The 24,872-nt window shown below is 36.9% G+C and overlaps 1 protein-coding gene across 10 annotated transcripts in view; it reads left to right on the top strand.

Annotated features, from left to right (window-relative positions):
- LOC144014223 (membrane-associated guanylate kinase, WW and PDZ domain-containing protein 1-like) overlaps positions 1 to 24,872 on the top strand; it is a 139,060-nt gene that overhangs the window by 14,205 nt on the left and 99,983 nt on the right. For all 10 annotated transcript variants that reach the window (XM_077513872.1, XM_077513870.1, XM_077513867.1 and 7 more), the window contains exon 2: positions 22,222 to 22,338. In XM_077513872.1, coding sequence (XP_077369998.1) covers positions 22,222 to 22,338 — 117 coding nt within the window. The remainder of the gene's footprint in view (positions 1 to 22,221; positions 22,339 to 24,872) is intronic.

Here is a 24,872-nt window from a genome sequence, read left to right as displayed (position 1 = left end):
TCATGTTTTGTTGAACACTTATGTTGGTCAGGTGGTGGTCACTTGAAAAGCGAAGTATATTTTTATGTTCTACTGGAGTAGCATTGCTCACGCCCATCTTTTGTCTGATGTGGCCATCATGAACAGTTGATCTCATCTTGGGGCACGTTGTCTTGTCTGTATCAAAGCAGCTTTATATTTTAGTCACGGTGAAGTTGTTTGGTTTTGTAGAACAGTTAGCAGAGTGAGGCCGGAGAGTCCGCGTGCACGTTCAAGTGTTGCATCTAAACAGCTGCGTGTGCAGCTGCAACACATTTGCATAATACCCATACGACATTTTTTGTTGACACATTTACGTCTTGGTTGAGATTCCCCCCCCCCTCACATATGCAACATGGAAGCGTCTTGTGTTGTGAGACTTTCTTGTCATGAACGCATTTTACATTTTACCTCTGGCCTTCGCACATACACACATATATGTACACACGTATATGCACACAAACATGCACACGCATGTCATCTACCACAATCTGACATATGACTCTGCCTATAACATCAGTGGCTGTCTGTCTTCCAACTCAAAATGACTAAATGTAGTGAGTCGATGATAGTGGAGTGAGTCCATATAGATGACGATTATGACAGAATGTTTGTCATCAAAACTTGCTTTTTCTCTCAATTTTTAAAATGAATCTTTAACTATTTCATCACCTTTTCCAAGTATAAACTTGTCAATGACATTTTTTCCAACGGGGCTAGATGGGAGAGAATCCGATTATGCGCCATTGTAAATGTCAAACACTAGTAGATGACATCATTTCCCCATTTTATCAAAAATAAACACCGTTTGAGAGTCCATGGGAGTAATGGCTGCATTTTGGGCAACCTACATTTTTCTACTGTCGATTAGACACGAACGGGACAAGGCAGAAAGGAGAGAGAGTTTATGCTGTCATTTGGCAGATTCGGTTTACACATAATTATTGAACATAATATCGTGTGGGTTTTGAACATTTTGAAATTTTCTAAAATGGCTGGCAGTAAACAAGTTAATTTATGTAATATTAGTAGTATACAAATTTCACTTAACTCCTGGAGGAGAAAATTGTTTTATTTAGGGGTGTCAGGTGATTACATTTTGTAATCATAATTAATCGCATGACTTCAATAGTTAACTCATGATTAATGGAAAATTTTATGTCTGTTCTAAATGTACAATAAAACATTTTATTTTAATATATATTAGGGGTGTGAATAGTACCTGACAATTCAATTTGTATCATGATTAATCCCGACACAAATTTCTAAGTTGATTGTTGCAAAAATTTTTTTACTCAAATTTAGAATATACTAACCAGTAAACTTGTACATGTACACTGTAATATTTGTATGAAAATATATTATTTTTTCATCTGAAACTTCAGTCTTATAACTATGAGGCCACTGTATTTTACAAACAGGTTACAAACATCTGTTTCATGTTTGAACAACTTTGAAATAAAATATTAAGGCTTAATGTTCCATTAATTAATACAGTCTTCCCTCGCTATAACGCGGTTCACTTTTTGGTGGTCTCGCTGTATCGCGGATTTTTTTTTAAGTGCAATTTTGCATATTTTTTTACAGTAATATACCCATTTTATAAAATTTATGAAGGTTTGAACATTGTCAATGTTTGAACAAGAGAGAAATGTGAGAACATGTAAATGCCTCAATGAGAAAAGTGTCTAAATTGTGCGGTCGGGGATTTTAGAGCCTTAAAACCTTTATAAGAGTTGTAAAACATAAAGCTAACGACTTCGCGGATTTCATTTATTGCGGGTATTTTTTGGAACCTAACCCCAGCGGAAAACGAGGGAACACTGTATAACATTTTTCTATGATTAAGGTGTGAACCCTAACCCCTAAGTAAGACGTTTTGTTTAATATTTTTCCATCAAAGACGGATGTTTAAAAATTGATTCGGCCGCCTATTGAATCAATTCGAGAATTGTGCGATGTAATATCTCGATATATTGCCAAATCGATTTTTAAACACCCCTAATATATATCATTTGATAGTTTTCATTCTCCTGTTAACATGAAAGAGGAAAAAAATGCTAAAATAATACAAATATGGCTGCTTTTTTTAGTCATTGATAAAAATTCATAATAATTCATAAAATTGAGTGAAAATTAAAAAGTAAAAAATAAATGTGTACTGTAAAAAAACGAGTATTGATTTGTGATTATGCCATTTTCTGCCACTAGATGGCATCATTGCATTTGTAAGACGTTGGTAACACAATGTTTTGTTTTTATTTTACTTATCTTACTTTTTATCTTTACTTAGATGAGCGATTCCTGTTTCATGTACAGCGCTTTGTATACAGCAATGCTTGTTTTAAAGTGCTTTATAAATAAAGTTGAGTTGAGCTCATTGCATTTTTCTCTTCAAGTTAAGAGCTATCTAACCTTTAACATGAAGTAACTTGTGAAATTGTGCACATTTTTCAAATTGTAAAATATACAACTTGACCCCAGTCTCCACAAATTTATGCATTATTATTACATTTATTACTGCAAAATTTTGACGCGGATGTGTCGGCTGCGTTGCGACTGGAATTCCACCAGTACAGGCTTTCCAAGCTCATTAATCATGCGTTAAAAACTTGAATGCCATTAGAAGATCTTGAAATGAACTCAAATTTAACGCACTTAATTTGACAGCCTTCGTTTTATTATTTTCTGGCTGTCTGCGCTCATGATAGAGCTGATGATAGAGTTGAATGTCTATGCTTGTTGTGGGTGTTTCAGCAATCAAGCATAGTTGCGAATCAGACAATCACCACAAAGCAGAAAATGAAGAGATGTATTTTTAAAACTGTCAAATTATAAAACGTTCTCTCTTGAGTGTGCTTTTTTTTCCAAAGCTGGAGCAGCAAGGATGCGTTTCATCACGCGATACCGTATTTGTACGGTTTCTTTTCCGAGGCAACGCCCGTATCGCTGCAAGTTCACAACATGCAGTCCAATTGTCACACGGAATGACAACCTTCCCTACAGGCAAAGTGTACTTAGTTTGCATCATATGTGTTCAGCAGGAAATGTGAGAATCAAGGTTTAAAAAAATAAAATAAAATTTAAAAAAAAGTGTGGTTCATTGTCTAATATAGCATTATCCCGGCAAGGAAAAGCTTTTTTTTTTTTTTTTTTGAAACTCTACAACAGGGGTTTCAAACTCATGTTAGCTCCGCCGCATGGAGGAAAATATATTATCAAGTGGGCAGCATCGGTAAAATAACGGTATATAACGGAAAAACACTTACCGTTATTTATACGCAGATTTTTGGACCAGGCCAAAATTACAGAGGTCAACTGTAATCATGTTGTTCCGTAAAAGAACACAAATGCAAATGGAACGCGGCAACACTTTGCCGGTATACATTCCGAACGTGTTAAATTGACCTGTTTGGCATGTATATTGTTCCCAGAATGCATTGCGTGGCACAGTTAATGACGTTATAATGATGCTAATCCTTGTCATCTATTTGTTCCCAGTAATTGAATTTGTGTCTTATTTAACATGTTTGTCAGTCTATGATTAAAAATAATAATAATAATAATTAAACAAACCGTATATGACGACATCCAGGACGATTCCCCATACAAGTTTCATTGCTCATCTGAGGACTGCTTGTGAAATTACAAATTATATATGTTTTGATTGTGGCCGGCTGATTAATTTGTCCGACATTACAATTTTCTTTTTTTTTAACTTTACAAAATCATTAAACCCCTTTGCGGGCCTGATCCGGTCCGCGGGCCGTATGTTTGACAACCCTGCTCTACAAGGTCTTTTTTTTTTTTTTTTTTTTTTTTTGTACAAGCCTCCAATGCATTCACATCCTTCCTACCATGAGATCTTGAACATGCTTTGAAAATGTTCCAGTCCTGTCGTCACATTTCTCATCTCTGTTTATCACAATGTAAAAAGGAAGGCCAGAACTATTTTTTCCCATGAATATGACAATAACCTTACATGTAGTGTTAATTTTATACACCATTTTTAAATTTAGTCTCAGTTTTAACCCAGTTTGAAGCAAACTTTTTCCATAGTTTTGTCAATATAATCTCGTTTTTCTTTAGTCCATTTTTAGTCGACTATAAATCGAGCATTTTAGTCTTTATTTGAGTCCAAGAAAACTTAATTCCAGTCATCCAATTTTAGTCAACAAAAACTGTCAACATTTTAGTCTAGTTTTAGTCAGGACAATCATTTAATTCCATCCATCCATCTTATACCGCTTATCTGAGGTCGGGTCACAGGGGCAGCAGCTTTAGGAGGGAAGCCCAGACTTCACTCTCCCCAGCCACTTCAACCAGCTCCACCGGCAGGATCCCAAGGCGTTCCCAGGCCAGCTGAGAGACATAGTCTCTCCAGCGTGTCCTGGGTCGTCCCTGGGCCTCCCGCCAGTGGGACATGTCCGGAACACGTCTACAGGGAGGCGTCCAGGAGGCATCCGAACCAGATGCCCGAGCCACCTCAGCTAGTTCCTCTCAACGCAGAGGAGCAGCGGCTCAACTCTGAGTCCCTCTCGGATAACCAAGCTTCTCACTAGTGTTGTTCCGATACCGATACTGGTATCGGCAGAGGCGCCAATACAGCATTAAAACAGTGGTATCTACTTTTTCGGACACTTTTTGATGAACGTCTGCCATATTTTTTCCGCCGCACCTGCCTTCATTTTGTTTCTTATTGCATGAAAACATTTTTTGTGTGGTGAGTAACGTGTTTGTTTGACCACGACTGTGTATCACATTCGGGCTGGATCACTTCAACCGTATGAGGCAGCCATGTGGAGATGAAAGTGATTAACGCTCGACTGTTTTTACCCGTTTGAGGGAGAAACGGCTCTTTGTGATTTTTTTGCGTCTGATGTTTGTTTTTGCTTTTCTGTCAGCACATCATAAGGATATATATATATATATATATATATATATATATATATATATATATATATATATATATATATATATATATGTATATGTATATATATGTATATATATGTATGTATGTATATATATATATATATATATATATATATATACATATATATTTAATAAATACTATATATGTATATATATATATATATATATATATATATATATACATATATATATACATATATAGTATTTATTATATATATATATATATATATATATATATATATATATATATATATATATATATATATATGTATGTATATATGTATGTATATATATATATATATATATATATATATATATATATATATATATATATATGTATGTATGTATGTATGTATGTATGTATGTATGTATGTATGTATGTATGTATGTATGTATGTATGTATGTATGTATGTATGTATGTATGTATGTATGTATGTATGTATGTATGTATATATATATATATATATGTATATATGTATGTATGTATGTATGTATGTATGTATGTATGTATGTATGTATGTATGTATGTATGTATGTATGTATGTATGTATGTATGTATGTATGTATATATATATATATATATATATATATATATATATATATATATATATATATATATATATATATATATATATATATATATATATATATATATATATATATATATATATATATATATATATACACTCCTGATCAAAATCTTAAGACCAGTTAAAAAATTGCAAGAATTTGCATTTTGCACTGTTGTATCTTAAGAAGGTTCTAAGTAGAGTTTCAGAATGCAAAAAGAAGAAATGGGAACAAGAGACCAAATGTTTTGAACAGGCAATTAATTGAAAAGAACAATTTAACTGAAATAGGCTGTTCATCAGCTGATCAAAAGTTTAAGACCATAGCTCAAAAAAAGCCCTAAAACAGAAATTAAAGTCTCGAAAACAGACTCAGTAATGAGTAACTCCACCATTATTGTTGATCACTTCAAAAATTTGTGTTGGCGTGCTTGATGCGAGTGTTTCCAAAAGGCTTGTAGGAATGTTGCTCCAAGTGGTGAAGATGGCTTCACGAAGGGCATCCACTGTCTGGAACTGATGTCCATTTTTGTAAACTTCCCTTGCCATCCATCCCCAAATGTTCTCAATTGGATTTAGATCAGGGGAACATGCAGGATGATCCAAAAGAGTGATGTTATTCTCCTGAAAAAAATCCTTTGTCAGACGGGCATTGCGAATTGCAGCATTGTCCTGCTGAAAAACCCAGTCATCACCACACAGACGAGGGCCCTCAGTCATGAGGGATGCCCGCTGCAACATCTCCACGTAGCCAGCTGCTGTTTGATGCCCCTGCACAACCTGGAGCTCCATTGTTCCATTGAAGGAAAAAGCATCCCAGATCATGATGGCGCCCCCTCTGCTGTGCCTTGTTGAAAAAATTTCAGGTGGCATCTCCTTGTCATGCCAGTAGCGTTGGAATGCATCAAGACCATCAAGGTTAATTATTTTCTCATCAGAGAATAAAACTTTCTTCCAACTTTGAACGTCCCATGTTTGGTGCTCCCTTGCAAAGGCCAAACGGGCAATTTTGTGGCGTTGCAGGAGACGTGGCCTTTGAAGACGTTTTTTGTTTTTGAAGCCGTTCCTTTGCAGATGCCATCTGATGGTTATTGGGCTGCAGTCAGCACCAGTAATGGCTTTAATTTGGGATGAGCATCGCCCCGTGTCTTGATGAACAGCCATTCGGATCCTCCGGCTCAGTGCCGGTAAGATTTTTTTGGGTCTACCACTTGATTTTTTTTATCCATAAACCTCAGGATCTTTTAAGAAATGCAAAACGACTGTCTTACTGCGTCCAACCTCAGCAGCGATGGCACGTTGTGAGAGGCCTTGTCTATGCAGCTCAACAATCCTGCCACTTTCGAAGGCAGTGAGTTTTTTTGCTTTTCCCATCAAAAGGTCTTGACAGTGTGATTACTTGACAGAAAATGACATGGAATCCAAATTTTTGCACAGATTTGGGCTTTTAAAGGATGTGGTCTTAAACTTTTGATCAGCTGATGAACAGCCTATTTCAGTGAAATTGTTCTTTTCAATAAATTGCCTGCTCAAAACATTTGGTCTCTTGTTCCCATTTGTTCTTTTTGCATTCTGAATCTCTACTTAGAACCTTCTTAAGATACAACAGTGCAAAATGCAAATTCTTGCAATTTTTTAACTGGTCTTAAGATTTTGATCAGGAGTGTATATATATATATATATATATATATATGTATGTATGTATAATATATCTCCATCCATCCATTTTCTTGACCACTTATTCCTCACAAGGGTCGCAGGGGGTGCTGGAGCCTATCTCAGCTGGCTCTGGGCAGTATGCGGGGTACACCCTGAACTGGTTGCCAGCCAATCGCAGGGCACACAGAGACGAACAACCATCCACACTCACACGCACACCTAGGGACAATTCGGAGCGCCCAATTAACCTGCCATGCATGTCTTTGGAATGTGGGAGGAGACCGGAGTACCCGGAGAAGACCCACGCGGGCACGGGGAGAACATGCAAACTCCACCCAGGAAGGCCGGAGCCTGGACTCGAACCCGAGTCCTCAGAACTGGGAGGCATACGTGCTAACCAGTCATCTACTGTGCCGCCATATATATATATATATATATATATATATATATATATATATATATATATATATATATATATATATAGTTAAATAAAGGTTAAGTATGTACATATATATATATATATGTATGTATGTATATATATACGAAACATGTCGACCTCTTTTTGTCTCTGATGTGGCTTTTTTTCCTCTCTCTATCGTTCGGCCTGCTCAAATCATAACACGGAGCGGAGGGGGGTGCGTTCGGCACGGGTTCTTCTGGTGAGGTTATATTTAGAAATGAACAGATGCAGTGCACTGGAGCGAAGCATGCCGCCTCTGCTCTTCTTGCACACGTGCATGTGTGTCTTTGTCTGTGACTCTTTCGTCATCCCAGTTTTCCCATTATGCGCATTCGGATTTTGACTCAGACGCTCAGCGGTGAGGAAATGGGTCAGAAGTGGCCAATAGACATATAGTCTTACGAGACAAATGTTGGCGCCATCAATCGTTCTCTGAACATTTCGCACAAAGTACCACTTCAAAAAAAATATTTAGCTCTCCAGGTAGCACCAATCGGGCCTAAGATTTCATTCAAAACGAGTCCTAAAAAGTACATTGGAAACCCTGTGAAATTAGGGCTATAGTTATATAACATTAATCCTGAGCTTAAATGTCGAAAAATAAATATATGTACTTAATAATTCAATTAAAATGTATTGCATATAACAGTTTTACCTAAATAAAAGTTTAATAGCAGTTAATGAAAATTAAGCGCAAATGTTTTGTACTAAAAAGCTAAATAAAAGGCAGTGATCGTTTCATGTAGAGATAGACCCATATGTTTTTTTTTTCCAGGTCCAATTGGCAATTAGTAGTCATGCTAACCGATAACTGAGTCAAGGTAACCGATATCCATCCATCCATCTTCTTCCGCTTATCCAAGGTCGGGTCGCGGGGGCAGCAGCTTTAGGAGGGAAACCCAGACCTCCCCATCCCCAGCCACTTCAACCAGCTCCTCCAGCGAGATCCCAAGGCATTCCCAAGCCAGCCGAGAGACATAGTCTCTACAGCGTGTCCTGGGTCTTCCCCGGCCTCCCGCCGGTGGGACATGCCCGGAACACCTCCCCAGGGAGGCGTCCAGGAGGCATCCGAACAAGATGCCCGAGCCACCTCAGCTGGCTCCTCTCAACTCGGAGGAGCAGCGGCTCGACTGACCGAGCTTCTCACCCTATCTCTAAGGGAGAGCCCGGACACCCTGTGGAGAAAACTCATTTTGGCCGCTTGTATCCGGGATCTCGTTATCCCTTTTAATCAAAATGAATTTTGATTAAAAGGGATAATATTGGCATAAAAAAAAACAAAAAACAAACTCCAGCTCTTATTATTATTAGTTTTTAAATTAGATGTTTATTGAACAACGTTTAGGGTTTGGGTTTGTAAAATATTGGCGTTTAAAAAATAAATAAATAAATACATCTTCATCAATAGACATCTTTGTTTTGCAAATCTTAACAAAAAGTTGAGGAATATTCCAGGGGCATGTCGTCAAAAGTTCAATAAAGACTTAAGCAAATAGCTCCATATTGTTTGCTACAGTAAATAAAGTTTTTGAAATTTCAGCATATATGAAGTATTAAAATTTGACTTTTAATTTCAAACAAAGACAGAAGGTGCAGAGTTCACAGGTCAGAAGCATCGATGTAAATTAAAATAATTAGTTCCCTGATTTTTGTTTTTCCTTATCATTCTTCAAAATGGCCAATGTCGATATTCGTCAAAATGGTGAATATCGGCGCCGATAATCGGTCGAGCCCTAGTTTGGTGTCCCACTCGAGAGCCTACGTAGCAAACTTTGAATCCACATTGTCAACTACAAATACAGTGGAGCCTTCAGATATGACTTTAACTCATTCACTCCATCATTTTCACTGAAGCAATCCTGTTTGGTCCCAGCTGTTTCACTGGATTTGGCCTGATTTTGCAAGGCCCACAGAATATTGTGTTCTATTGCTATAAAAACATGGAACCTACCAAAAGAAAGATTAGAGTCTCTGCTTCCATCAGGAAAAAAAATTCTATATGTTTCCATTTTGCAGCAATTAGCATTAGAATATAGCCAAGTTTAATCATTATTCACAAATCTTTTTAGAACTGTGTGGAAATCAGCTTGTTTTAACATGGCCCTGGTTGATCTCTTATACCCTGCTGCCACCTGCTGGCCATTTTTGTAATAATTACCATTGCTTCAACCGTTCTCTGCAGTAGAGAGGCTGCATCAAAGCCTTCTGTTCAAGTATAAAAAAAAATAAAAAAAAATGTATAAATATGTCTTTGGGAGACTTAAAACAATTAGAATAGAACGTAGTTATACGTTTTTGGGAGCACGAGTTAATTTACTCTGTGGTCACGCGCTTAACTCAAAACACATATATCTCAAGGCACCACTGGCTGTCCCAGTTGGTAGTTATAACTAGAGATAGACCGATATGCTTTTTTCAGGGCCGATACCGATTCCGATTATCGGTAGTCAAGGAGGCAGATAACCGATATTTGAAGCCGATATTCATTTGCAGTAAAAGTTAAAATGTTGGCACCAAATTTTTGAATAATGCAAACCCTAACCGTTCTTTACAATGGATTCTGACACTACACTTTTCATTTTACATCCTTCTATCTGCAATAAGACGTTGGTGGCGGGGGGAGTTAAATGTGGGGGCCAATGTGACATTACCTTTTATAGCATTTGGGATACTTGTAGTTTTATTCTATAAATGTTATATTTTTATATTTTGAAGTAATAGGAGGAACCCTGTCATTCAAAATGTGCATCAGCTGTGGCATTACTTATTACTACAGCAAAAAAAAAATGCAAAAAATTCCATGAGAAAAACTATTCATCCCTGAACACCATACAGTTCTTGTAGACCTTATTATAATTATTGTTATTGTTACCATATAGACAGTTTTGATAAGCTGAGGATCTTAAATCGAGAACAGCAATATCATGCTACTCCTCTCTACAAGAGAACTGTCAAAAGACACTTCATCATGTAGTTTACTGCCACTTAGGATGCACCAATCAACGCAGAAAAAGGTCGAGTAAAATAACTTGGTTATAATAATAGTAAGAATAACTTGGTTAAACAGACATTGTTGCGGTGGACCGCTGCCACTTTCTGCTGTTTAATGTGTTTTACACTTATAGACACGTGTGTGTATATGGGCACACTATTCTCTCACTACTGTACTGTACTGTATCACTTAATGGCACAGATGTACTTGTCTAAATAATAACTAGGCTGCAACATTGCTAATTCACATTAACAAGCACTATCTTAGCTGTCCACATGAATAGTTACTAACACACGAGAAAGTTATACAACACACCAAACATGAGCTCATTATTCAAAGTATGATGCACGTAACGAAATTACATCACTGAACATTAATTGCAGCCGACTACGGCCGTAGATGTTACATATTAGTGGCATCGATTGAGAGGATAATGTCCCAAATGACGGCAGACATGACGTGAAAAGAGAGACAAAACGAGCAAATAAGCACACTATACTTTAGTGCACTTCTCTACTAATGCCAAACATACGGAAGAGAACACGTTCGTGTAGTTAAACGGTGTTTGAGACACTTAATTAGTTACGGAGCGGACTTTAACGAGGTGCACAACGAGCTGTCAATCAAATCGACGTCGAAGCTTAAGGCACACAATGGCAAACCAGTGCGACAAATAAACACAATATAAAGTAACTAAACGCTATTTAGTGTCACTGTGGCATCTCACTGCATAATAACCGCTATGCAACAAGTAGTGGACGTGACCCAGAATGCAATGTGTGCGTCACGAGAGGTAAATATAATGACATTACTCTACTCTTAACATGGAACTAGACAATATAATAATGACAACTGTTAATATTTGGAACCTTTCTAACAAACATTATTTACTTAATTAAGTGAAAATGTGTGTGATTCCCTCCCCGAGTAGTTCAAGTAGCGAATTAGCTACTGGGTGTTAGCCTACATGCTAAGCTGAACACACCACTGTTAGCTAGCGGGGATTGAATGCAAGGCAATGCAGCTCCATTCATATAGTGCATTTAATACACCACATAATTCAATATGTTTAGCTTATCATGGTGAAACGATCGGCGGAGTCTCTTCTCTTTTAACTTACCTTCGAAGCATGTGTGTCTCGCGTTGTGTCCGTGGGCGCGTGTGTGACCGGCTACTGTGATACACGGCATACACTACTGATTGGTTCTGGCTTTTGCACGGCTAACCAATCAAATGCTGCTATGGGCGTTACATTGCTGGAGTTGGACTCCATAACAGACAGAGACGCTCTGGGCTGCATTCGAAGCGAAAAGACGGAGTTTTAAATGGATCGCTCATATCGGCCGTCAGATTAATAAAACAGACAGATACCGATATGTACCAATATGTCAAATATCGGCCCCGATTATCGGCCCGACCGATTATCGGTCTATCTCTAGTTATAACTGGTATAGTTGGAAGTTTGGTGTTTATATTCATCATTGAAAAGTTGAACATTTGTCTTTTTTTTTTTTTTTTTTTGCATCCCAAAATCTCTTAGGTGAAATTTTACAGGAGACCTGCACCAGATGTCAATATTTGACTTTCTGCTTTCTTGCATTTTGTTCTTTACTTTGCTTTTACTGTCAACGATGAATGCATGTTATGTAAATAGGAAATATGCAACATGACTAATGATGCCGATGTGGTTAGAAGTGGCTTTTTTTGGCACGAACATGCCAGATTTTTAAAACGATGTCCTTGGGTTGTTGTGAAACTAATTAGAGCTTAGTTGTCGTAATATCACGGCAATATTGAGTCACATCTGCGAATGTGAAAGTCGGCATGTGGACTGAGCAGAGAGAAGACGTTTTCGTGTCTCATTTGGGACTTTTTTCTCCACGATGCTGCAAGCACTTTGGATGGATGAGAAGCAGTTGAAAGCAGTCTGGGTGGGTGTGGTTGGTTATAATTAGAGAAGGAGAGAGGAGCCGGCTTGAAACGCTCTCTGTGATTGTTGTTTTTTTTTCCTCTCTCCACTCCCTCGTCACTCGGCCATCCCACCAAAAGCAGAATTAACAATTTCTTAATATTTTGCATATTGTTTGGCTGTGACATGTGAAGAAGGAGCAGACAAACGGTCCATGTTGGATGACCACATGATTTCTCTCTGAGCCAGGCAAATGTGTGAGAGTAACATCTGCTGGTAGCAGCTAACATTATGGAATGTGAGCAATTGAGTATGTTGAGCCCTTCCAGACAGGCCCGTCCCGGTCCTTTTGGATCATATTGAGTTAAACGCTTTGCTTTAGTAACTGGAGACTGGCAGGATGTCCTGAGACCGACAGGAAGCTCCCGAAACAATTGAATTTTCTGTTTAAGCAGCCTGCATTTCCACTTCCTGGTCTCACTCAGCTGACGGGAAATACGGCGATATTTATCCATGAGAGGAAATGACGACGCAACCCGACTGGTGTTTAGTTATTGTTTTTGTCCTATTGTTATTATTATTGTGCTTAACCTCAAAACCAGTGTGGAACATGACTGGCCTATTGGATCATCATCAAGTGTCTTTCATATGTGTATGTATGTGTGTGTGTATATATGTGTATATATATATATATATATATATATATATATATATATATATATATATATGTATATGTATATATATATATATGTATATGTATATATATATATATATGTATATGTATATATATATATATATGTATATGTATATATATATATATATATGTATATGTATATATATATGTATATGTATATATATATATATATATATGTATATATATGTATATGTGTATGTATATGTGTATATATATATATATATATATATATATATATATATGTATATATATATATATATATATGTATATGTATATATATATATGTATATATATGTATATGTATATATATATATATATGTATATGTATATATATATATATATGTATATGTATATATATATATATATATGTATATGTATATATATATGTATATGTATATATATATATATATATGTATATATATGTATATGTATATATATATATATATATATATATATATATATATATATATATATATATATATATATATATATATATATATATACACACCCACGCATACATACATACAATTTCAACTCTTACACCCCACAATTACAAAACTGGCATAATTGTAAACAAAAATACATTAATACTAATTTTGAGTTGTTTAAATGTATATTTTTGCACTTTTTTTTTTTTTTTTTTTTTTAAACAACAAATTAATCAATCTTGTTTGGTCCAAAAGAAACTTGCATAATTATAGTGTTGCAAAGAAATTGGTCTTATTTTTTTTATATTTATAAATTTTCTTGTTCTGCAGCAAAAAAAACCTAATGATTGTCCTAATCGTGATTTCAATTATTAGAAAATTAATTGTGATTAACGTTTTCTTGACAATTGAGCAGCCCTAGTGATATATATATATATAAGTATATATATATATATATATATATATAAGTATATATATATATAAAAGTATATATGTATTTATGCAACATACATAACAAGAAAATGTATAAATGTAAAAAATATTAAGACAACTTTCTTTGCAACACTATAATTATGCAAGTTTCTTTTGGGCAAAACAAGTGATTAATTTTTAATTTAAAAAAAAAAGTGTAAATATATACATTTAAACAACTCAAAATTAGTATTAGTTAATAATCTTGTATTTTTGTTTACAATTATGCCAGTTTTGTAATTATGGAAGAGTTGAAATTGTATGTGCGTGTGTGTGCTTATGTGTTGTATCGACTGAAGTTACATTAGAAGTCAATTCAGACTGTCCACTGGGGGGCAGCAGCCCATAATAATAAGCGCACTTGGCGCCTCTCCTTTATGCTGGTTGGCTCTGGGTTGCCGTGGCAACGGCTCTGCAGGAAGCTGACTTTATGAGTGACGAGGCTGGGAGACACAGAGGGCAGTGTTGAGTCGCACGACGGCCGCTGAATGCCAATGAGCAGCTGAGCTTCGCTTCACACAAAACCAGCATGAACTCATCATTGCAACGTTGTTCCTTCAATTTGCCGGATGATCAAACCACATCCCCGTCGCTTGTCGCATCAAACCATCACCAGCCTATTAAGAACCAGCAACGTGATTCATAGGCGCAGAGCAGTGACTTATAGTGACGTACAGGCGCAACGTGCAAATCAGCATCTCGTGAGATATTCGAACGGGCACAAACCATCCCCCTGTCCTAAAAAATGAGACGAGGATGCATAACTAGATTTAAGGTTATGTAATGCTGACTGGAGGCAGGCAGGCATGGAGGATGGTATAATCCACTCTTATTTGGGTTAAACCCATCTCTATCGCTCTCGCGAGGGGACAGCGGCCTCACATCTCTCCGGCTGAGGAGCAACAATTTGTGTCACACAGTCTTTTAACCGCCAGCTCCGTCAACGTCTCGGCAAGTTCCGGCTGCATCTCTCTTGGACTCTCGGTCGTTTCCGATTTGGCCTGATGGGACGTCTTCCATCGTTTATCCAAGCGGGTCGTAGTGTTAATTTTGTCTGCCATTTTTAAATTGAGTCTCAGTTTTAGTCCAATTTCAGTCACACTTGTCAGTTTTTAATCAGTTAGTAAACCTTGTCCCATTTTTATTGAGTCCATTTTTAGTCGACTATAAATCGAGCATTTTAGTTTTTATTTTAGTCCAAGAAAACGTCATTTTATTTGTCTAGTTTTAGACAAGAAAAACTGTTAGTCAACCTGATCCCATTAGTCCATTTTTAGTCAACTATAAGTCTAGCATTTTAGTCCAAGAAAACATAATTTTACTCGTCTAGTTGTAATAAACAAAAACTGTCAACGTTTTAGTCTAGTTTTAGTCAGGACAACCATTTTACCCCTGTATATATATTTTTTTGTCCGCAGATTATATTAAACTTCTTTTAGAAATAAAACGATTTCACATCAAATGTTCTCATCTTTTTTAACTTGACACACGATTACAGTGGCTAATATGGCTCCATGCCATGAGCTAGTAAGTTAGCTAGCATTAGTTAGCAGTCGCATTAGCATTATTTTTGGAACGTTATAGCCGTTGGATTAATGTTAAGTTATAACTAGAATTTACTTTGATTTTTTTTAACCTTTCACTGTGAAGCCACCTCCCGTCCGTCCCATGTGTTTGTGCTGTGTGTTACATATCATTTTTGTTCATGAACTAAAATGTCCATAGATGTTAGTCCAGTCTTTATTAAGTACTGATTTAATCCCAGTTATTGTTTATTAATGAGGGTTTTAGTCTAGTCTGATGTAAATCTAGTCCGGTGAAAAATGTGTGTTGACAAAAATTATTTGTGTTGAGTTTTTGTTGACGAAATTAACACGAGCAGGTCGTCATGAAAATCCTACGAGATCGTCATTCTGAATGGTTACACAAGCAGTTTAACATTTTTTGTTTAGCAGTGACCAGGTGTAAAATATCTATGATTTCAAATTTATAAAAAAAAACTAAAACGAGGAAATCAATTCATTGCCTACATCAGTAAAACATTTGAAATAATTCTTTGTTTCTCTCTAATTTCTTCTAATGTTGGAGCAGTTTTATGAATTTGACCTTGGATTTGCAATTGGATTTAACGTTGATGTTGTGTTTATGAACTCAAAGCTGCATATAATCTATTGTTCATTCTGTAATAAGACATGTTTTGTTTGTTTGTTCTATACCAGAAACATGCCACTTCTACCATAACAACAGTGCAGTTAGTGGCCATATAACAAAATGCAAAAGCGGCAGCACAAATGGAAAAATACGTTGCACAAATGCAAACGTCGCAATAAAAATGCAAATAGCCTCGACGAACACCATGTAGGCAAAGTGGAGCCAATAAGTCCAGTTGGGGGGTCTACACATACACACCTTTGTTTTTGTGAGCTCAAAAAAAAAAAAAAATCAGACCAAGACAAAAACTTTTCCCATAATTAATGTGACCTATAATCTGTACAACTCAATTTGACATCTTTTCAAGAAACGAAATGAAACAACTGAGATAATCACATTCAAGCTCATGTTAAATGGGAGTCAGGTCCGTAAAGTAACATGCCTCTAATTAATCCAATTCAAGTTCAGATGTTCTAGTAGGCCTTTCCTGACATTTTTGTCATCACATCTTCAAAGCACATGGCATGGTGTGTAGAGAGCTTCTCAATCTACAACATCAGAGGCTTCAGGCAGGAGAAGACTACAAAGTCAATCCTTTATTATATTCATAATTCAGTCAAGTGGAGAAAATATAACACAACCAACCGTGTCATGACCAAGAACCGGACCTAACTTCCAAATACGGGTGTACCGGTTTCAAATTTTGTGTGCGATTATAGTCTGAGAAAAAACAACAACAACAAAAAAACATGGTTTTACGGTTATTCCTATAAACATAAAAAAAATAAATAAATCACAGCAGCATTCTTTGTAAATGTAAATTCTTAACAACAATAAATAACTGATTTTTTTAAATTGCTGCCTTTTAAAAACAAATACAACAGATTTGACAAAGACTTAAAATAAAATAGGGCACTATGTATAACAAATGGATGGTATGTACCCTCTTTTATTTTTTCATATTTAAAAAAAAATCATCTTTTTCTTTTGTCTTTCAATTTGTTTCCATTTCAAACATACTTACATGTGAAATGTTCGTCCACGGCCTTTAAACAGGTGATTTATGCAGTTCATCGCTACACATGTAGGCATTTTGCAACCAAATGCCGAGATAACGTTTCTTGGGAGTCCCAAGATGGCGCCCCGCGGCTTCAAACGTCTCTATGGCCTATCCTATCTATAGCAGCGGGCGGTCGATGGAACCAAAGTGCTGTGTTGTGAGCAGAAATAACCAGTGTTGTTGAATGGCTGCGGTCAAATAATCTTGATGTTTAAAAACCACAGTTAATCGTAAAAACACGGTTAATTGCTGCACCTCTACATCCAAACCTGATGAAAAGATGTGAACATAAAAGCTGGATGGTAGGCTGCCAAGAGGCTGAAAACAACATTGAAGGAGTTGAAGGAATTTGTGGAACTGGGGCCTCTGTCAAAAGTGGAGGTACATATCAACACTTCTAAATACTATCGCAGTCAGTGTTAGCACAAAAAACTTCACACCCAATACAGACTGACTGCGGAAAGGATGCGGTGCGTTTCCTGTACGGCTTTGGCACAGCTTCCGCGTGGACTGCAATTCACACCACGTGCGTTGCATGTCCAAAAATCTGCACCCGCCAGACCACAAGTTGACGGGGGTTTACGCTGGAGAGTTGAGTTCACCCAAAAACAACAATAGACACGCTTGCCTGTTGTCACGTCCATATGCTTTTTGGACATTATTTCTGGGACTTCTACCATGGGTAAGTACGTTTTGTGTTTAAATAGGGTTATTTGTCATGTTTAATTTATTCTGATCGATTTTTTTTGTCTTAAATGTCCGACTCATGTCATGCTATGTAGCTAGCTAGCTTCCCTCCCAAAAAAAAAATGAATTCACAAACGTTTTTATTTTGAAATATAGTGGATTTACCTTGATGCGATACTTCCTGTCTGGCTCGTGTCATTTCTTCAACTTCATGAGAATCTGCATGCGGCGTCCAAACAAAATAGAATGCTTGCGGAAACCTTCCGCATCGCCACATCCGTTCCACATCGCACCGCAGCTGGTGTGAATTGACACGTAGACTTGAATGTGTTCTATTCTTGCGGCGTCCATATGGCGGCCGTATGGAAAACGCACCGCGTCCGTTCCGCAGTCGGTGTGAATTGGGCGTCAGGCTTCTGCTAGAAAGTGAAAAAAAATGTCAGAAAATGCCTCGTAGAACATTATTTGGGGTTCATCAGAGGGGCTTTAAATGGTAGCAGATGTTGCTGACTTCCATTTAACATGATTGCTTACTTCTAAACACAGACAGGTGTGCACACCTTTGCAAGCACATGGCCTCTGCTGTTTATTTGTGCATCCCCTCTTGAAAATGGTGTCACCTGTCATATGAACGGGGGGGAGGGTTGTAGAATTTTTAAATCCACTGTACAATACTGCCACTCCTCATTTTGATTGGTTTGTAATCTGTCACGATACACTGAGGTGAAACTCGACGCCTGCTTCTTTCCAGAATTTGTTCTTCCGCATCCACCGAGACCTCCGGTGGGGGTACAAAACGGCACACTCGCCTGTGCGTGTCATCTGTGATCCACGTGGCGTTAATCCTCATAAATATTAAATATTTGATGACTCTCTCAGTGATGGAGCGTGACGCTGACTGCGCATCCCCACAGGAGATGCTTGTTCCTGACGGGAGGTCCTCGTCTCACGTGAGAACGTTGACATCATGCAACACGTCATTAGAAACTTGTATTTTTTCACTATGCCTTTTTTATATATATAAAAACATTTTTTTAAAGCACTACAGCTTGAAAAGGGGGTTGCATAAATGAAGCGTGTGAGTGTGTTTCTGACTGCTGCTTGCCTAGCAGGGACCATAATGATGCTCGTCAGCACTGGCTGGTTGCTAGGTAACAATTACCTGACTGTGCTTGTGAGCGTATGTGTGCATGTTTGTGTAGCGAGAACGGAAAAATACAGCAAAGTCGATGACCAACTGATGTCTTCATTTCACTAAGCTTTGTGTGTGCGTGTATGTGTGTGATTTTTTTTTTTCACTATGTTGGCTCACCCCTTGGCTGCAATTTGATTTACTCCCTGACTTTTATTTTTATAATGGCGACGTCTCTAATTTATGAAGGATGAATGGTTTATTTATAGTCCCACGGGATTAAATGCTGACAAAACCGTCTGCAGCAATTTCCCATGATTTTATTATCAGACGTCAGTCATCAAGTCATCACGTCAGTCAAGTCATTCAAACCCAAAAACGTGTAAACATGTTTTGTTTTTTTTATACTTTGTCCTTCACTCCCAAAAACGTATTTCCATGTTTTTTTAATTTTTTTATGTTTTTTATGCAAGAGCATACAGAAGGCTTTGATGCATCTTCTGACATGAGGAGATGTCTTAAAGCAAGGGTGGTTATTACGACAAAAAAAAATGGCCAGCAGGTGGCAGCAGAGTAGGGCTGGGCAATATATCGAAAAATATTTCTATTGCGATATTGACCCATTCAATATGCATATCGCAAAAACATGCCATAAGTTTCATATGGAATTTTATGCTTTTACCTGAATTTGACCCAGTCATATGCTAAATGTTAAATGATATATGTGTAAAAAAAAATTAATATATGTAAATTATTATAAAATATATGTTAAATGTGTGCCCTGCGATTGGTTGGCAACCACTCCAGGGTGTCCCCCGCCTACTGCCCAGAGCCAGCTGAGATAGGCGCCAGCAGCCCCCGCGACCCTTGTGAGGAATAAGCGGTCAAGAAAATGGATGGATGGATGTTAAATGTGCATCACCATCCAATACTTATACATTATCTAGGGTAATTGCAATTAATTAAGAATATGTTGAGCTTGCTTATTCTGCCACATGAAAAAAATGTTATTTCATTTTATAATAAAGATGTTATTTCTTTAAGTACATGTTAAATATTGCAATATTGATCGCAATATTAACAACTATATCGCATATTACATGTTTTTCCAATATTGTGCAGCGTATAAGAGATCAGCCATGTTGCAACAAGCTCTTTTTGTCAGTGTTTTCACCAGGAATATAAATATTGATGAAACTTGGCTATATTATCATGCTAATTGCTGCAAAATGAAAACAGATACAATTATACTTTTTTATTTTTTTCCTGATGAAAGAAGAGAGCCTAATCTTTCTTTTGGTCGGTTCCATATTTTTATAGCAATAGTACACAATATTCTGTGGGCCTCAGTCCAAATCCAGTTCCAGTGAAAATGGCTGCAGGTGACTGAGTGAATCACCTGTCAAATCTTGATTTGATAATGGGACGTATGCACCCATAGTATGTCTAGCATTTGTCGAGAGTACATTTTGTAAAGTTGTTCCCTCGTTTTGGCTCATGGTACCTAGCTGCTGCGATATATTAGCTCCCTTTCACGTTAGCCAGAAGCACAGAGCCAGAAGGAAATCTCCTGTTCAGCATGACATGGCCCCTCCCCCGAGAAGTGTTTGCCAGCACCCCCCCAGACTTTGGATGATAAATTTGGAGATCATTAAACGGTCCTAAATGAGACCCTGGCGTGAGAGCGAGCCCTGACCATCTGGCTCCATTGTGGAGTGGCCGCGTCACCTTCAGACTTAGCCATAATCATCCCAGACTGTCATTGGTCAGACGCAAAGAAGGCCTGCTCATTCTGGCCAATGAGAGGCTCTTTTTCTTTTTTTTAGTTCCACCCACTTCATGACGAAAAACCATTCATCCGTGTATGCTGCATGTATACAGTAAAGACCTTGAGAGGGGCTCAATGTTGAAAATGGAACTTTTTACAAATGATTTTATTGATTTTTATTATTATTGAATTTTCTTTTAGGCTGGGAATACGATACAAAGAGATTCTCAAAAACCTTCAAGTGCAATGTAGGCTATTGATGAGAAGAGAAAACTCAATGACACTTGTCTCTAACGCGGTGCTTCTCAGTTATTTTTTGTTACTCGACCCCCCAGAATAAGTAAATATTTCACCCCCCACTCTCCACTAACTCTCTGCCGCGACTATAAATTAGTGCGATTTAATCCAAATTCAATTACAATTTCAATTATTACACTCCACCATCACAAAATTGGAATAATCGCAAACAAAAATAAAAGATGATTAATACTAATTTTGAGTTGTTTAAATTTAAATTGGTCCCAAATGAACTTGCATAATTCTAGTTTCAAAGAAATGTATTTGTCTTAATATTTTTTTACATTTAAACATTTTCTTGTTTTGCACCAATCGTGATTGCAATTAGTACCAAATTAATCTACTATTTTAATAATCGAGTAATCGTTTGGAGCCTTTTTTTTTTTTTAAATTGTCCACATCTTCTGATTTCAGCATATCATCAGTAATTGTTCACTGTTCCTTCATGAAAGAAGACTGATTATTATCTTCTGTGTTGAATCAAAATAAGACGTTTGCAAACTTCTGTTTTTACTTTGGAAAACAATGACTGAACCACTAACACAGTACAACATCAATTCCCATTAAAAAAAAATGTAAAAAAAAAAATCACGCTACAAAATACACAATAAACACCAAACTGGTTAATAAACAGTAATCAGGGGAAAAAATACATTTGTAATACACTTAAAAGCACCTTCAATAGTACAAGAATGAAAAAAAAAATCCAAAACAGTACATTCATAACATGCCTGATCACGACATATTTTACAAAAACATTCTCATATCGAGGGAGCATGCATTCATTAAGTACACAATACTAAATGACAGCATTTTACAGAAAATGAAAATGAATACTGAAAATGAACACTGGTTTATTTAGTATGTTTCATGGCAGCCCTTTTTTTGTCTGTCATTGTTGAGGAAAATGAACTAAATAGAATATCGTAAAATCCGATCATGTTGTTTGTCCATGGCGACTTCTCATAACTTGGCCTGTGTCTGCCATTGAAGGTAAGAAGCTGAACAAAGACCTGAAGCACTACCTGAGTCTGAGGTTCCAAAAAGCTTCTCCCGACCATGAACTGCAGAAGAGCATCCGGGCCAATCTGTATCGTCACGCTGTGCCTTGTGAGTAACATTTTCATGCACGTTTCATGCCGGATTTACCAAAGCATGATTTCCTTCTCGTCACCCCATCGACTCACTTTCCTATCTTGTTTGTCATCAATTATTCTTGCTCATGTGGTTTTGTTTCACCCAGAATCCATTCTGGCTTTCTTTTCCTTTCATGGATGCTAAAACATTATCTTTGCTACTCATGAATAAAATGGAAACATGATGATTTATTAATTCATTAACAACACTGATCACCGTTGAAGTCACTGAACAACGAAACTCCCTGGTAGGCTCTTCAGCTGCTCATATTTACAACAAATTTAGCTTGATATTTTTGCTGGGGAGATTTTACGATCGCACTCATAACATCTCGTTAATGTTTGTGTTGCAAAACTGATTTCTTAACTCATTCACTCGCAGCCATTTTCACTGACGCGACACCTTTCGCTCCCGTCTGTTTTGCTGGATTTTGACTGATTTGTTTTTGCAAGGGCCACAGACTATTCTGTTCTATTCCTATAAAAATATGGAACCTACCAAAAGACAGATTAGAGTCTCTTCATTCATCAGGAAAAAAAAGTAGATTTGTATCTTTCCGTTTTGCAGCAATTAGCATTAGAATATAGCTAAGTTTCATCATTATTCACATTCCTGATGAAAACAGTGGGGGAAAGAGCTTGTTGCAACATGGCCCTGGCTGATCTCTTATACTCTGCTGCCACTTGCTGGGCTTTTTTTTTTTTTTTTTTTTTTTTTTTTTCAGAAGCTGTATCAAAGCCCTTCTGTATTCATGAGCATAAAAAAAAACATTTAAAAAAACAAACAAAAGCGTATAAATACGTTTTTGGGAGTGCAGGACAAAGTATTAAAAACGTTTTTGGGTTTGAATGAGTTAATTTGCGACGATCACAAGGCTGCAGAATTTAAATCTTTGAATGGAGAAGCAACAGTGGATCAATCAGTAATACGGTCTTGGGGTATAGTTTAAGTTTTGTAATTCTGTCCTTTTCCACTTTTTGTGGCCCTCTACTCTCACTCTCTCTCTCTCTCTCTCTCTCTCTCTCTCTCTCTCTCTCTCTCTCTCTCCGCTCTGTCATGTGACCGGTAAATCCGCCTCTTTTGCCCTGCTGGGGATTATGATGTTCTGATGTATTGAAAATAGATTCTCGCCTGATTATGTGGTGAACATGCTGGACTCTTACAAAGATAGAGGATGTCGAAAAGGCCTCTGTTGCTCACAAAAGATGGACAAGTGACATTCTGATTGGACTCAAAAGGCATACGCTAATATTATAGGAGCCTAATAAATTGATACTGATGTCCGTGGTATGAGTTAATGGCAAATTTCTTATGGTATGCAACAAAAACAACCGTAATTTTCTATTGGTTGACGTTGTGTCAGAAATGTTCCAGGACTGGTGTCATAAATATTTTCATACAATGTCTCTCTTGTTTGCTACCAGTTACAGTTCGTTACTTAGCACACGAAACACTGGCCAACAATTTTTTTTCTTTGCGTGCCAAAGATAATTCGATGGTTTTTGAGTCAGAAAATCATCAAAAAATCAATGTAATTTGGCGTTATTTCAGGAAAATGTCCAGTTTTCAGTGTGGGACAAATGGGTGGCCATGACCAATTGTTAGTGCGACTGGTAGGCCACAGTCTGCTCCAAAGTCAGCCGTGAGGGATGTAGGGGGATAAAAAGGCGGGGTTTGTGTCTGTGTTGTTATTGTGATATATTAAAACACTGTTTTTATAGCAGGCCAGCTTTTTACATACTGCAGTTTCTGAGCCTTCTAATAAAATCCTAAACCTTCAATAAGGAGAAGTTTAGCTCACTGGTAGTACTCTGTGCCAACAAACCGGAGAAGCGGTCATGGCTCAATTTCCCCCCTGCCCCCAAATTATGAAAAAAAAAAAAAAAAAGTCAATCATGGGAGCAAAAAAGTTTGGGTTCAAATGCTTTTTTTTTTTTTTTTTTTTTTTACCCATACAGAGCAGGCATATGTTCAACTAGTTGTCATGTATGGCATCTGTGAGTAAAGTTTCAGTGTCATTTACATATCTGTAGATCGAGCCAAGTGTCCTCTTTTTTTTTTTTTTTTTTAAATCAAAATATGGTCACCCGAATGAAACACGATACGTGCTTTGATCGTTACTAAAAAGTGGTTTGTGTTTTGATGTCACCTGTTATCTGTTGTTTGCTCCTAATCTTGCCTAATGTAGTGAATTTTGTGCTTGATTTTCACATGAAACACGATTTGAATCAAGAACGATTGCAGTCTTTCACGATATCGCATCAAAAGAATGAAAGAATACTGTATATGGACATGCTTGAAAAGACAGATACAGTCTCATTAAACTTGTAACATGCTGTAAAGAGAATAACAATGTCAAATTTACATAAAACAAGTGTATGAAATATCTCAAAAACTAATGCCAATTTGTCAAGACAAAATAAAGTTTTCAGATTCAGCAACATCAGAACACCCTAAAACCGACGGTTGAAGCTTTATTGGCACCAAAATGTGTGTATTGTCTTTGG

This window comes from Festucalex cinctus, chromosome 2 (assembly GCF_051991245.1).
Source record: "Festucalex cinctus isolate MCC-2025b chromosome 2, RoL_Fcin_1.0, whole genome shotgun sequence".
NCBI lineage: Eukaryota > Metazoa > Chordata > Actinopteri > Syngnathiformes > Syngnathidae > Festucalex > Festucalex cinctus.
Note: the sequence above shows the minus strand (reverse complement) of the source record. Positions and strands in the feature narration are given on the sequence as shown.